Genomic DNA, 16,086 nt, shown 5'->3' with positions numbered 1-16,086 from the left:
TCTCTCGTTTCCTCTTCTTTCTACCTTTGTTAATATGTGAAATACATCTGGTCTGGGCTTCCACAATGGAATTTATAAATAACATTCATGTCTGGTTTAAAGTCCTAACCTTTGAAACTGATCCTTTTAGCTTCTTTTTAACCATTTTCCTAATTTTATCATAGTTGCCCTTTCAAAAATTAAGGCCTCCTTTTACAAAACTGCGATAGTAGTTTCTAGCGCAGGGAGAAATGCTGAATGGCCATCGCTGCGCCCAACACTCATAGAGTTCCTATGAGTGGCAGGAGCAGCACGGCTCTCTGTGCTAGAAACTGCTATTGCAGTTTCGTAAAAGAAGGGGTAAATGCCTCTACAGTAGATTTCTTTTGTGACATCACTCCAGGTATGAGCTCAAATTTGATCACGTTATGATCAGTTTCCCAGCGGACCCAACACAGTTAACTCCTGTATTATGCCTTGTATTCCACTAAGGATGAAATTTAAAATAGTTCCCCCTCTTGTCAGTTCCTGGACCAGTTGCTCCAAGAAGCAGTCATTTATGACGTCTAGGAATTTTACCTTCCTAGCACTCCCTGATGTAACATTTAGCCAGCTAATGTTGGAGTAATTGAAATCACCTCAATACAAACTAAGTCCCACTGAAGGGTATTTGAAAGGTTTCAGCAACCCACTTGGATAGGGATAATTCAATCCCAGGATATTTTCATCCAATACCAAGTCATTCAGGTTTTAAGATTGTCAATACTCTGTACACTTTTAAGATAAATGTCGATTTGCTGTGTATAAAAAGGACATTTAAAAGAATAATGAATTTATGATACAGTAAAAATTGGTTACACAAATAATGAGGTGGAGGTAATCTGGTCAGTGATGTGCTTCTCAGGACATCCAAAGTTGGACCTAGATGCATTATCTAAAATGCCTCTATACATCTACAGAATATTAGACATAGATGCAGGAAAACAAGATGACTTAAGTCCTGTCACAAAAATAGAGCTATCTGGTAATCTTAAAACCTGAATGACATGGCATTGGATGGAAATATCCTGGGATTGAATTATCCCTATCCAAGTGGGTTACTGAGACCATTTTACTCCAAGATCCCTTTCAAATACCCTTCAGTGGGATTTAGTTTGTATTGAGGTTACTCCTAAAGAATCCCACTTTTTATCTTCTGTGTTTTATTGAGTAATTGAAATCATCCCAAATTTAATTGGAGAATGAGTAAATTCTCAATACCAACAGTTAATACAATCTTACTCATATATAGAAAAAAAGAGGAAACTGTTGCCTAACAAAGCAAACTGCTTTAGCACCACAAAAGCTTCAAACCCTAACAATCCAAATGTTGGGAGGAAAAAAGGCTTTAGATGGGCTTCATGGGCCAAAAAAATTCCCAAACTAATTTCTATATCTTCCTGGTTCTTGAATATATATGGTGTAAATATACAAACTTTCAAAGGATCATGTGTCACAGAGTGCACTGCTGTGAACTTCACAAAAAGGGTATCACAAATGCTGTACATCTCACCATAAACCCTTTATAATTTAGGGTGAGCCCCCCCAAATTCCCCTAATACCTGTCTGCTACCTCAATAGCCCTTATGGCTGCAGGTGGCACCTATATGGTAGTAAAGTAGAGTTTCTATCATAAATTAGAGGGGGCTTATGGGCCTAGGTACTTCTCTCTATGGTTCACTAGCCCACCCAGTAGACTACTTAAGACACCTGTGTGCTACTCTAGTAGGCTTTCCCATAAAAGATGCTGCTGTTCTGGATACAGGTATGCACGGGGGGGGGGGGGGGTTCCCCAGAAATTTGGAGGGTAAGAAGGAGTTAGTGAGTATGTATCTCCAGTGATCATCTGGTTAATTTGGGGACCTTTGTGGCACTTAGACGCTTCTAAAACAGGTCTAGGTGAAAACATTTAAGTTTCATCTAGGATGTCCTGCGAAAGCTTTATCACCACAAAAATTCCAAGTTTAAGCCATCCCTTAAACCCACCCATAGCACTCTCATACCACGCCCCTTTAAACTCTGGATGCACAGTGGCTAAGAAGTCCTACTAGACGTCCCAAAAAACAGTTTCAAAATCAACATTTGGACATCCCAGCGATTAGAACGTCCAAGAACTAAACTAGGCCCTTTTTCTGATGTTTTAAAGTTTTGATTATACCCCTATATAATCCATTACAGGCATTTATATGATTGTCCAGTCCAAGGATCTCAAAGTCACTCCTTGAGGGCCGCAATCGAGTCAGGTTTTCAGGATTTCCCCAATGGATATGCATTGAAAGCAGTGCATGCACATAGATCTCATGCATATTCATTGGGGAAATCCTGAAAACCCGACTGGATTGTGGCCCTCATGAGGGACTTTGAGACCCCTGGTCTAGACTATCTTCAGTCATAAAATTAATGATGCACAATAAATCTCATACCATAAACAGGTATAAAAAAAGGGACTCTGTGGAACAACTCACTTCTTAAATTTGATTGAAATACAGAAAGTAAAATATAATTGAAGAAAAAGACTGTATAGTTTCCGGTCTATCCATTGCATCAATTGTTCAGTTTTGTGATCCTTTCCTCTCCATCAGAGTCATCTGTGCTTCTTCCTGTGTTTTCCTGAATTCATATTATCTTCTTGTCTCTATCATCACCACAGATAAATTGATCTACACATCTACTTCCTTACCTGTAAAGAAATATTATCTTACATTGTCCTGAATCTACCACTTTTCACATTCATCCTATGATAAATCCTGATTCTCCTTTCTAATGAAAGACCCTGGAGATATGTGGAAGGACATTTTCAATCACATCTAAATATGAGATTCAATGTTTGCAGAACATGCACAGAAATCCATTAGCAAACACGACCATTTTCAAAACAGGAAAACATCTATCTTTTTGTCTCAAAAATGGCCATTTCTCTTTGTGTACAGTGTATCTATATTTTTCAACCGTTTCTGAAAAAAGAAAAACACACAAAACCATTCATTGGGATGTTGGAGGAGCCAACATTTTTAGTAGACTAACCACACAGATAACCCAGCAGAGTATTGGAGCACTTCAGTGAACTTCACATAAAAAGTTCTAGGTACAAAGCTCACCATAACCCCCTATATAGTATGATGAGCCCTCTAAAACCCAACCAAAACCTATTGAACCCAACTATACACCACCACAATAGACCTTATGGCTGCAGGTGTCTCCTATATGTAGGTACAGTGGGATATGTCCCAAGTCCCCATCTCTGTAGTTCACTATACTGCCCACTAGGCTACTCTAAGAACTTGCTTGCTGCTCTACTAGAATTGTCCATAACATCTGAAGCTGTCATACAGACACGTATATACTATTTCATTCACATTAGAGAATGACATGTGGACAAATTTTTCCCTGTCCCCGTGGGAACTCATTTTCCCATCCCATCCTTGTGAGTTTTGTTGCTGTTCCTGCTCCATTCCTGTAAGCTCTGCCTTAACTGCACAAGCTTCGAACACTTATGATTTTAAAGTGTTTAAGGCTTGTGCATATGAGGACAGAGTTTGCAGGAAGGGGGCAGAGACAGGAAAAGAACTTGCCAGGACAGGATGGGAAAATGAGTTCCCTTGGGGACATAGAAAATTTGTCCCCATGTCATTATCTAATCCTTGGTGGTGAGAGGAGGTCAATGACCACTGGGGAAGTGTGTGTGTGTGTGTGTGGGAGGGGTCATTCCTTTATCCTTCTAGTGGTCATCTGGTCAGTTTGTATACCTTTTCAGCAATTATTCATTGTTAAAACAGGTCTAGCCTTAAATGTCCAAATTGTGCCCTGGATGTTTTCTAACATGTTCAATTATTGCAGAAATTATAGTACAAAAACTCGGATATGGTGAATATCAATAATAATCACAAAAAACACTTTCACCAAAAGGATGTATTGAAGGTATATTAAACAGAAGACACAAGCAAAGACCAGTCTTGATGGAGGAAAAAGCCTCAGACAGGGGCCCACCCACCTCCACAATGGTGGAATAACGGTGTTCAGGCGATCACTTCACTGGCATAAAACCTCCTACTGTAAAGGTCATAGCAATGTGTCGAATGTATCAAAAAATTTCTTTCAAGATTGAGTGATGCAGAGAAAAGTAATAATAACTTAACTTTCTCCTTAAGGATCGGAACACCAACGATGGCCAGCGTTTCACTGTTAAGCTGCCTCAGGGTGTCAACAAATCCGATCACACTATGAATATAAACATAAAACACTCAAATCAGAATAAATTTAGAAAGAAACCGGTGTGTATAGTGAATACAAAATATCTTAAAACCGGTTACATACCTCTCTTATCAGACGCCGCCGCGTCTCAAAAGATCCTAAGATGGCGGCATGGTTAGCGAACAAGATTAAATCATGCCGGTGTAATGACGTATGATTGCGTCAGCACCGGAAATGACAAGCCGGCTTTTTACAAGCCGGTAAAAGATTGTTTCATGCTTGTCAAGACCTAACCATAAGTATCTCTCCTCAGGAGTCTCCTACTGGTCATCACAAATGTGACAAATGCTCTATTTGTCAGGTCACCTTGGAACTTAATGAAGTCTTAATACATCCATGCACTGGGCAAACTTTCAAACTAAGACATTTGACTACCTGCACGTCCTCCTTTGTTGTGTACATGTTTGTATGCCCTTGCCCTAAACTTTATATAGGACAAACCACACGTTTATTTAAAACTCGTGTCATTGAACATAAAAGTTGTCTTCGTAACAACAGATTACAAGCTCCGATGGTGACACACTGCCTAGAACATAGTCACACATTTTCTGAATTGCGCTGTTGCGCCATTGACCACATTGCGGACAATCTGACCTCTAGATCTCAACGTCTCTTACGAGCTGAGCAATTCTGGATCCATATGCTCAACAGTGAAGAACCTGCTGGACTGAATGTTAGATCTGATTGGAATGTGGCTTTATAGTTTCATATGTTTTGTATAACTATATACACAAGCAGAAGTAATAGAAATAAGAAAAGACCTTAAAAACATATGAACATAAGTAATTGAATACAATAAATAATAAAAAATAAAATTTTATATATATATATAAAAAATTTTTATATAAAAATTTTTTTTTGAAAAATCACAAAAAAATCACAAAAAGAAATAAAATAATAAAACAATAGAAAATTAGAAAATGATTAAAACTTTAAAAGTAGTAGACGATTCAGATAGCATAACTAAAGCATTCTTCTGATATATCAAAAAGTTTTTATTGCCTTTTCTGTATCATTCCAAATAGACTTGACAAGCATGAAACAATCTTTTACCGGCTTGTAAAAAGCCGGCTTGTCATTTCCGGTGCTGACGCAATCATACGTCATTACACCGGCATGATTTAATCTTGTTCGCTAACCATGCCGCCATCTTAGGATCTTTTGAGACGCGGCGGCGTCCGATAAGAGAGGTATGTAACCGGTTTTAAGATATTTTGTATTCACTATACACACCGGTTTCTTTCTAAATTTATTCTGATTTGAGTGTTTTATGTTTATATTCATAGTGTGATCGGATTTGTTGACACCCTGAGGCAGCTTAACAGTGAAACGCTGGCCATCGTTGGTGTTCCGATCCTTAAGGAGAAAGTTAAGTTATTATTACTTTTCTCTGCATCACTCAATCTTGAAAGCAATTTTTTGATACATTCGACACATTGCTATGACCTTTACAGTAGGAGGTTTTATGCCAGTGAAGTGATCGCCTGAACACCGTTATTCCACCATTGTGGAGGTGGGTGGGCCCCTGTCTGAGGCTTTTTCCTCCATCAAGACTGGTCTTTGCTTGTGTCTTCTGTTTAATATACCTTCAATACATCCTTTTGGTGAAAGTGTTTTTTGCAATTATTGCAGAAAAACATTCAAGTCATAAACCCACCCTTTTCGCACCCAAACAAAACTTTCTACACTCCCTCAAAAATAGCAAATTGGAAAGGTTTGGTGAGAAAAATGTCCATCTACCCTTTTATGCCACTTGGACATTTTTGAAAATGAGCCCCTTAATGTCTCTATCATATCACTTCTATCTCACCTTTCTTCCAGAGTATATTGTACATATTTGGGTCTTTAAGTTTCTCACCATATGCTTTTTGATGAAGACCATTGACCATTATAGTAGCTGTCCTCTGAATTGATTCCATTCAACTTATTTCCTTGTGAAGGAGTGGTCTCCAGAACTACACACAGTACTCCAAATGAATTCTCACTTGCAAAATACTAAGGCACTAGCCTCGTCTTTGTCCTTCTGTCCATCCCTCTCTGTTGGGATGTCTGTGTGGCCAGTCCATTACAATGATGGCTCCTCCCACATCCAAATGGTCTGAATTTGTACATTTTGAACTTGAATATTTTTGTGGTCGAAAATGCCCCAAAAAGTTAGGTGTCCTAAAGTTCGACTTGCTGGCCGCCAAGAAATCTAAGTAGGTGATTTAAAAAAAAAAAAAATTGATTTTGACATCTAGCTGTTTCAAAAATGGACATTTTTGGAATTCAGATTTTGGATGTGCTTCTCAGGACATCCAAAGTTGGACCTAGATGCACTATCTAAAATGCCTCTTCACATCTACAGAATATTAGACATAGATGCAGGAAAACAAGATGACTTAAGTCCTGTCACAAATACCATATATTAAAACAGAGCTATCTGAATAGATTCAAGTTTAAGTAATTCAAGTTTTATTTAAAAATTTGATTTTATCACTTATCAAAACTTCTAAGTGAATTACAGGTAAGAAAAAAAGGGGATTAAAATAAGCATCAATAAAATAAAAATAATTATAACATAAGTGTTTTAAAACAGCATTTAAAACGACTTAACTAATGTGAGACGAGTCTAACTTAACTAACATGATATAGTAAAAAAAGAACAATTAAGGACAGTACAAAAGGTACAGGGATGCTGAAAGTTGTTTCTTATGGAAGTTAAAGAAATATAGAAAGAAGTATCAGATTCAAGTTTTGAATGCTTCTTTAAATAAATGACTCTTGAGAAGGCCTTTAAAGCGGTCTAGGTTTTTTTCTTCTCTCAAAGAGATGGGTAGAATGTTCCAAAGCTGAGGTGCGACTACTGAGAAAATGTCCTGATGTTTGGTACTGATTATTCTCAATGAGGGAATGATTAATAATGGTCTGTAGATCTAAGGATACGAGAAGGCTCATAAGGAATGAGATATTTTTTCGATGAATTGAGGAGTTTTAGTTTCTAGTGTTTTGAAAGTTAATAAAGAAATTTTGAAAGAAATCCTATGTTTTACTGGCAGCCAGTGTGCTTTTTGTAAGAGAGGAGTCACATGATCAAATTTTTTAGATTTCATAATGAACTTGATGGTGGCGTTTTGAATTATTTGTAGGCACCTGATTTCCTTCTGTGTGATTCCAGTAAGTAAACTATTGCAACAGTCTAATTTCGAGAAGGCTAAAGACTGGACCAGAATGTTCAAAGACTTGAGCTCTAAAAATTTTGAGATTGAATGGATCATCCAGAGCTTGAACAAACAAGACTTAACCACGTTCATGGAATGACAATTTTTTGTCGAAAGTGAGCCCTAAGATTTTTATACATGAGACGCAATCTAGTGGGATATTATTCAATGAATATGTGCTTAAGTGGATGAAGTCTGTGAGAAAGTGCTTTCTCGTATAGTTGTAGTAGCCTATGGTTCTTGGAAGCATCCACCCAATATTCAGTCCACTGTAGTCAGAAGTTTTGCAGCCACTGACCACAATGGTCTGAATCTAATTTGGGTATTCAATACAGCGCCATATCCAGCTACCAGCATTGACTGGTGGTGTGAAGGGCTCAGGTACTAATCTTGTTTCATGGCAATAGCACTGTATAGTTTTTATTTCTATATTTCACCTAGAAATTTCTGATAGGTGATTACATCAAATTTTAATAAAACTTTAAAAACTTAATACAAAAATTCAAAAATCAGCCATTTTATTGCTGGGCTACAAATGACCTTAGCACATGGGAAAGACCCTGTTTAAGTGTGTGCTAAGGCCACTTTTTAGCACTGCTTTGTAAAATGGACCTACAGTTTGTTGTTTATTGAGATTCTATACCACTACAAATGACTATGTAGTCAATTCAGAGTGGTTTACATAAGCTTCTCTAATGGTGCTATAATACATAAGTTTCAATAATAGTTACTGTACCTGAGACACAATTTATGAGCTTTTATAATGTTACAATACCTGAGCTTCAATAATGGTGTAGTGTGTAATTGCAACGGAGTGTATGCAGGAGGCAAGAATGGGTGGGGTTCCCCCTAAACTCACATCAGCTCTATGGCTGACATAAGTCTTACCCCAATATTAAAAACTATTTAACCAGCCAGGAACAGTTCCTGGCCAGTTAAATAGCATATTGGTGCCTAATCAAGGATATTCATTGGGAGATAACTGGCTATCTCCCATTGAATATATGCAGTTAGTGGCTAGCCGCTGACCATCTATATCGTGCAACATAGCTGGCTAAGCACAGATATTCATCACCTCACTTGCTATGTTTAGCAGCTAACATAGTCCAAATAAATAGCAGACCTAGCTTTAGCCACTAAGGATATAACTGGCTAGCACTGAAATTCGGCATAACCGATTAAGTTGTCGTCGATAAAAATAAAGCCATATATTCAATGCCAGTCAGCAGAAATGCCTGGCACTGGATGAATATTGCCCCCTGAGTGTATAAATATGTGGTTCAGCTGGAATTCTATAAGGGAACCTATGTGTCTTTATAAAACTGCTACACAGTTATACCTGCTCCAAGGCAGATATGTTTCTTCCTATGTTTTTCTACCTAATATCTACCCCATCAACACCTGGAAATACAGGGGTCAGAATAAAATGATCCTCTGGCAATCAGTGCATGTTAACACCAATATGACCTAAAATAATATGTTATGGTGGCACCTCTGTAACTAGGTGCCTCCATATAGATTCCCTGAAGCCACTTAGAGGAGCCTATTTTATAACAGAACTCGGGCACCCAGGTTTCATTATAGAACTTGGTATCTGTAAGTTACATGCATAAGTGGGAGCCCTGCCTATGTCCCACCTTTACTCCGTCAAAGTGCATGCCCCCTTGCAAATATGCTCTACATAAATTAAGTGGGTATCTGCAGAATAGCACTTAAGTATTTAGAGGGTGTGCACATATACCCATACAAGTGCTATTGCTCTAGACATTTACACATGCAATGAGCATGTAAATGCAGGCATCTAGGCACAGGCGCAGTAGATTAAAGCTACAGCTTCAACACCCTGAGGCTATGGGTTCAAATCTACACTGCTCATTGTGACCCTGGGCAAGTCACTTAATCCACCCCATTGCCCCGGGTACATTTGATAGATTGTGAGCCCGCCGGGACAGACAGGGAAAAATGTTTGAGTACCTGAATAAATTTATGTAAACTGTTCCGAGCTCAGAGCAGTATAGAAAATTGAAGAAATAGTGTGAAAATTTTCAGTCTCTGATAACCAGAGCTGGTATTGTGATATCACAATGCCTCATTCCACCAATGCCTGTTAGCCAACCTCATCAGTGATGTCACAATGGCTTGATTGAGCTATACTTGGCTCACTCATACTACATTTTGATTTCTAGAGTGGTGCAGTTGGTAAAGCTACAGCCTCAGCACCCACGCTGTTCCTTGTGACCCTGGGCAAGTCACTTAATCCTCTCATTGTCTCAGGTACTTTAGATAGATTGTGAGCCCACCAGGACAGACAGGGAAACATGCTTGAGTACCTGAATAAATTAATGTAAAATGTTCTGAGCTCCCTTGGGAGAATGGTATAGAAAACTGAATAAATAAATTAAGATTATAGACTATTTTATGAACAAAAATATCTTCAAAATTATCCCATAAATGAAAACTTGTTACCATTTTCATCTATTTTTATGTTTCCCTTAAATTCTAAGTACACATATTTTGTGAATGTTCTGCAGATGAAGTGCATAACTGTCAAGATAAATAGTTCCAGTGAGGATATTTTAGGTCTGTCTCGCAACCCTGATGCATTATGGGACCTTTAGCACTGAGTTCAATGGATAGAACCAAGGTCTGCAAATTTTGTACTTCTTTGGGATATAAATTCAAAACCAGGACCAGGACTGGATTAAAAATGTCTTCTAAATGGGCAGCCATGAAAGCTGAGTTTTCTCTTTTGCTGCAGATATGCGTATGCATCATTAATTAGCCATTGCATATTAATGCTTAAAGTCTACCACTGTTGGAACAGTGAAGAACAGACAATATTGCCAAGAAGAATTTTGGTATCATAATGCAAAAGGATTTAGTCCTATGGTGTGACACATAATGATGACCAACTTTTTGGGCATAGTTTTAGACTGTGAGTGGAACTCACTGATAATAGAAAATTCTTTTGGTTCAATATGCATAATTTTTTTGCTGTTGCAGCAAAGAGGAACATGACAGAAAAAGTAAGGCATGTCAACGTAATCCAATCACTGTTTTGAAAGGTAATTTGACTAAAACTTTGAACTTTTAAACTTTTGTGCATCTTCTAAAATAGGAATTAATTTTATGCTTCTTTGGACAACTCATTCTACTTTCATTTTTCATCTGTGATGCAGCCTCAAAGAAATGCAAATTGAGGCAGTGAGATTGTCATATGAATGATTCGTTTGATTCCATTTCAATAACAATGCTGCTGGCATAACCATGTGAATTGCCCATCAGATTATATAATTGACATCAGAGTTCTAAGAGCATCTTATAGTTCTTGGATATTCTTAGAATCTTTAAAAAAAAAAAAAAATCCTGTGAGTGAAATTGAGGGCTCCTTTTACTAAGGTGCGCTAGCGTTTTTAGCGCGCGCTGAAGATTAGCATGAGCAAATCCCACGCAAGCTCTATGGAGGCGTTAGCGTCTAGCACGCGCGGCATTGTAGCGCACCTTAGTAAAAGGATCCCGAGTCTTACATTTGCAAAATATAAATAGTTTGGAAAGGTATTCTTTACAAAATGCATACAATTCCCAAAGGCACTCTTTATTCTGTGTCTGATTGTGTGCATATATTTCTATATGTATGTGCCTGCTCAATAACCACACTTCCCCTTATCTCCAATCACCAGCCTTTTCTCCCCTCTCTCATTTGATCCCCACTTCCAGGTTTCAATCATTCCCCTCAAAATCCTCCAACCTCACTAACTTTTACTAAGCTGTGTTAAAATGTGCACTTAATGCAGCAAATAGTTTAATGCAGATGTGCTAAAGCATTCCGCATTAGTTTTATCTTGAATACACACTAAGGGCTCATTTTCAAAGCACTCCCCCTCCCCCCTTTTTATCAAGCTGCGCTAGAGGTTTTTAGTGCAGGCTAGCAAGGTAAGTGCTTCCACACTCATGAATTCTATGAGTGTTGGAGCATTTATTGCATCAGCTGCACTAAAAATCTTTACCACTTTTTGTGGTACTTTGTGTGTCTATGTGATTTGAAAATTAGCCCTTAACCCTTTCAGGACCATAAGGATCGTAGGCCAATTTTTGTGGTTTTGACGACATTTTTATGGTAAAAAGGGCTTGCAGATGCCAAAAAATTGATTTTTTTTGTGAAATATCATTATTTTTATTTTAAAAAATCACACTTCTGGCTTATGGACAGTGTGGCAAGTGAATCTTCTCGTCAATCTAGCAACGACGCTAATGAATGAATGTCGGAACCAGTTTGTTTACATAAAGGCAGTATCATATGGAATCCGTACATATCAAATTTAGAACTGTAGACTATCCCAATCAAAATTTATAGGATTTTAAAGTTATGGGACAAATATGTCCCTTGGTCCTGAAAGGGTTAAGCAAGCAGTAATTATTTTTGAGGAGGTACGTCAAGATCAGAGAATGGGTATTACTGCACTAACCAGTTATCAAATCTATATTACCTTGCGCTAACTGGTTAGCACACAGTTAACACAAGAGCTCTTACTACCTCCTAAATAGGTGGCAGTAAATGCTTCTGTGTTGTTGTTTTTTTTATTAATTTATTTTTTGTTATCAATTACATTATAAGTTAAATCACTTGCACAAGAGACTGTGATTTATTATTATTATTATTATTATTAATAATGGCTACATACTAATGCTGAAGATACTTTAAACAGTAGTAGTAACCTTAACTACCATTTGTATATACCCTTATGTGGAAACTTTTTCTATGTTCTTCCAGGATCCTCAGCGGCACCACTTGGAGCTCAATTAGATCTCATTGCTCCAAGCTTTATGTGTCTGAGGACATAGTGGTCACAGCTTCTGGCGGTATAACAGTTAGGGGTTATCCTTGATAAAGCTATAACAGTGAAACATGTTGGTATAACAATCCCTAGCCAGAGACCACATGATAAAGCTAAGTAATATGCTTATAAATGAATGTTTAACTATGAATTAATTATACAAAAGCAAAGAGAAATTAATAAGTTTATATATAACTGGAATAAATAAGGACCCGATGACGAGTTGACACATAAAGCTTGGAGCAATGAGATCTAATTGAGCTCCAAGTGGTGCCGCTGAGGATCCTGGAAGAACATAGAAAAAGTTTCCACATAAGCGTATATACAAATGGTAGTTAAGGTTACTACTACTGTTTAAAGTATCTTCTGGATAAATCACCCTTGTGAAGATTAGTTGATTGTGCATATTTCATAATACATATTAATGCTAGCATTAGTGTACAGACATATTTTTTTTTCATGGCCGGGGTAGAAATGGCCTTAGCACACAGGACATACCTGCATAAGGGCATGCTAAAGCCATTTCTTATCACAGCTTAGTAAAAGGACCCCTCAATTTTTTATCTCCCTCCGCGGCACCAGTCTTCCTTATTTGGCCTTAGTCATCACATCTTAACTTTCCCATTCAACCACAGCATTAGACATCAATGTTTTCAGCCCATTGTCTTTCCTTTAGCAGCTTTCTCCATTCCAGAGTCAGTTACACTTTCACCTCAGGCCCATCTAGCAGCAGTGCACCATTCCTACCCATTGGCTCACCCAATTACAACCCTTTTCTACTAGCAAATGTCCGGTCCCGTCCCCCATCCCTTAAACTCTGAGTTATTTCCCCTATCTCTAGGCGAACTTTTATTCACCCTACCCCTATATCCTATTCCTTGGACCCTAATTTGCTCTCTGGCAGAGTCATTTTCTTTTAGTAGCGTTCTCCCTACACTTCTGGAAGACTTATTCCGGCCCCCTTGTCCCATTCTACTTCCGGAGGCAGGCCTGCTTGTGGATGTTGCACGATGGCTGCTGAAGATTTAAATCTAAAGCACTAGGAGGAGGTGGGTGGAGAACTCGGGAGCTGTTTAGAGGTTGTGTGCCATGGCGGAGCTTCTGGGCCCTCTCAATCAAAGCGGCATTCTGCTGCCAATGATAGGCAGTACATAAATAACTAAAATAAATAAGTAGAAGTTTATATGCACAGAACAAAAAGGACACAGAACACAGGTTAGGGCAGGGGTGGGCAACTCCGGTCCTCGAGGGCCGGAATCCAGTTGGGTTTTCAGGATTTCCCCAATGAATATGCATTGAAAGCAGTGCATGCAAATAGATCTCATGCATATTTATTGGGGAAATCCTGAAAACCCAACTGGATTTTGGCCCTCGAGGACCGGAGTTGCCCACCCCCTGGGATAGGGACAAAGGGGTCCTCTTATTATGCTGCAGTAAAAAGTATGCCCTTATGTGGATCTTTCCCATGCACTGACCATTGCACTGACAAAAGTGGCCTTTTTGTATATTTTATTTTATTTTTTAAATATATTTTTATTGAAAGTGAAAAGGTCACAGCCAGACAAAATACAAACTCATCAGCAAAAAGCGCAGAAAAGATATCAATGGCCATGCGCTGTTTCCACTAGTGCAGTGGCAATTCAAAAATATTATGGCATGAGTACTTACAGCCACCCATTTTATAGATAAGGGCTCATGCCCTATCCTTACACTAATCAGCTAGCAAGCGGTAATGTAGCTGCGCTAAGCGATTAGTACATAAATACTCTCTGCCCCCAACACACCCCTTCCAAAAAAAAAGAAAAAAAATTCAGTAAGGCACAAATTCTATACATAACACCACTAGCTAGGCCTAATGGTGTCATTTTTAATTGGTTTAATTGCCTTTAATTGCCACAATAATTGTTTAAAAACAATTAAAATTCATTTTAAAAAAATGATGGCGCCTCCACAAACGGTGCCAGAATCGTGACTACGGAGGTGCCTACCAGCACTTAAGGGTAAAATAGGCATGGTTAACGCTGAAAGTATCCTTATATGTCGGTAGGTGCGTCCGTAGGCGTGATTCTCATCTCAGAGAGGTGCCGTAAATGTAAGCCTTGAAAACCATGGCCTACCTTTCTGGTGCCTTTCTGTGCTATAGGAGCGGTTCTATAAACAGCGCCATTGCATGATTGATAAGTGATGGGCGCCGCTTTTGTGGGTGGCTGCCAATCGTGACACTATTTATAGAATCCAGGCCTAGGTGGTTAGCATGCGCACATTTAGCCATAACTGCAGGACACCCGAGTGCATTCTGCAGTGTGCCATTTTAAGTTCTGCTAGACACACATTTGTGCCTAATGCAGCTTAGTAAAAGAGCTATGTTTTCTGCATTTAAAATATAGCAAAGAATACTTTAAGAGCAGTGAATTAATGATGTTTGCAGCAAAAGGTGGATTAAATTTCTCTCACAGGTTTTTTTTTTAGGTTGCACCCTAACACCCAGGTACCAGTAACCTTGTCTTAGACTATGCTTGTGTTTACACAGTCCTTCCAACGATATACAGTTTTGCATTTATGATGGCCATCACGCCTATAATTTATTTTGCTACTAAGGGGCCCTCCTACTAAGCTGCGATAAGAAATGGCCTTATTGCCCCTTACATGGTTCTTTCCCACACACTTAGGCCATTTGTAGGCCATGAAAAAGGGCTACATTTAAAAAATATATATTGCCATGTGCTAATGTGAGCATTAGCGCAGAGCTATTTACAAAAATCATTTCAAGATCATTTACTGCCACCTATTTTAGAGACGGAATGTTGTCCCATGTTAACTCTACGCTAACCAGTTAACCATGTTGTAATGTTGATGTGCTAACTGCTTAGCCCAGGAATGTCCACTCTGCACTCCTGACCCCCCCCCTTCAAAAAAATGAATAAACAATTACTGCAAATGGCTAAACTAACAAAGAACACTTTAGCGTGTTCCATGTTAGGCCATTTTTGCGCCTAATGCAGCTTAGTAAAAGGGCCCCTTAAATGTTGCACCTATTTTGAACTTCTAACTGTATGAACATATATTAAAGATGCATGCTGGCATAAGGATAGAATTTGTATTTTTCTTTAAAAACACAGAAATCCGTCACAACTGTAAATGTGAATGGACAGATACATGAAGACATTTTTGAATCTACAGATAATGATGGAATGAGGGGGTTAGGTTCAAATTACCCAAGAAAACATTTCCTTTAAAAAAAAAAAAAAAAGATTTAAGCAGGAAATGATGCACCAAAATGTCCAGGGGAAACATGCAAAAGAAGGCAAGCTGAAGACAGAGTTAAAAAAAAAAAAAAAAAAGGCAGTTCACCAACAGCGACAGCAACAGCAGCAGCAGCCAGTTTCCTTGGAAAGCGAAACAAACAAAAACACTGTACAAAAATAAACGTGAAATAACTGAAAAAAGTTTGTCACTTTGGGGGGAGGGGGGTTTAATCTTCACAAATTTTCACAAGGACAAAGTTAAAGAAGGAAACCCACAGCAGTCGCTAGATCATGCAGAACTGTTAATTGTCATACCTTGACCCATTCTATTCATCCTTGTTGCACTTTAGAAAAAGAAGTAAGCTATGTAAGTGTTCCAATGCTTTTATACTGTTTATAATTCCTGCTAAGCACTTTAACTAGCATATAACTGGCACATTAAACATATTTAGGGCACAGCCTGATTGCCATTCATGGAAGGTCTAGCTATTCTGTTAAATACAGCATAATTTCACTACTTACCCCCCATCTCCCCTG

At 38.4% G+C, this 16,086-nt stretch overlaps 1 protein-coding gene across 3 annotated transcripts in view; it reads right to left on the bottom strand.

Moving 5' to 3' along the window:
- KCNMA1 (potassium calcium-activated channel subfamily M alpha 1) overlaps positions 1 to 16,086 on the bottom strand; it is a 1,372,671-nt gene that overhangs the window by 42,183 nt on the left and 1,314,402 nt on the right. For 2 of the 3 annotated variants that reach the window (XM_033940852.1, XM_033940854.1), the window contains one exon: positions 15,865 to 15,893. The exons of the other annotated variant lie outside the window; for it this stretch is intronic. In XM_033940852.1, coding sequence (XP_033796743.1) covers positions 15,865 to 15,893 — 29 coding nt within the window. The remainder of the gene's footprint in view (positions 1 to 15,864; positions 15,894 to 16,086) is intronic. 3 annotated transcript variants of the gene reach the window in all.

This window comes from Geotrypetes seraphini, chromosome 4 (assembly GCF_902459505.1).
Source record: "Geotrypetes seraphini chromosome 4, aGeoSer1.1, whole genome shotgun sequence".
NCBI classification, from domain to species: Eukaryota; Metazoa; Chordata; class Amphibia; order Gymnophiona; family Dermophiidae; genus Geotrypetes; species Geotrypetes seraphini.
The sequence above is the reverse complement of the archived record's forward strand: the minus strand, read 5'-3'. Positions and strand labels throughout refer to the sequence as shown.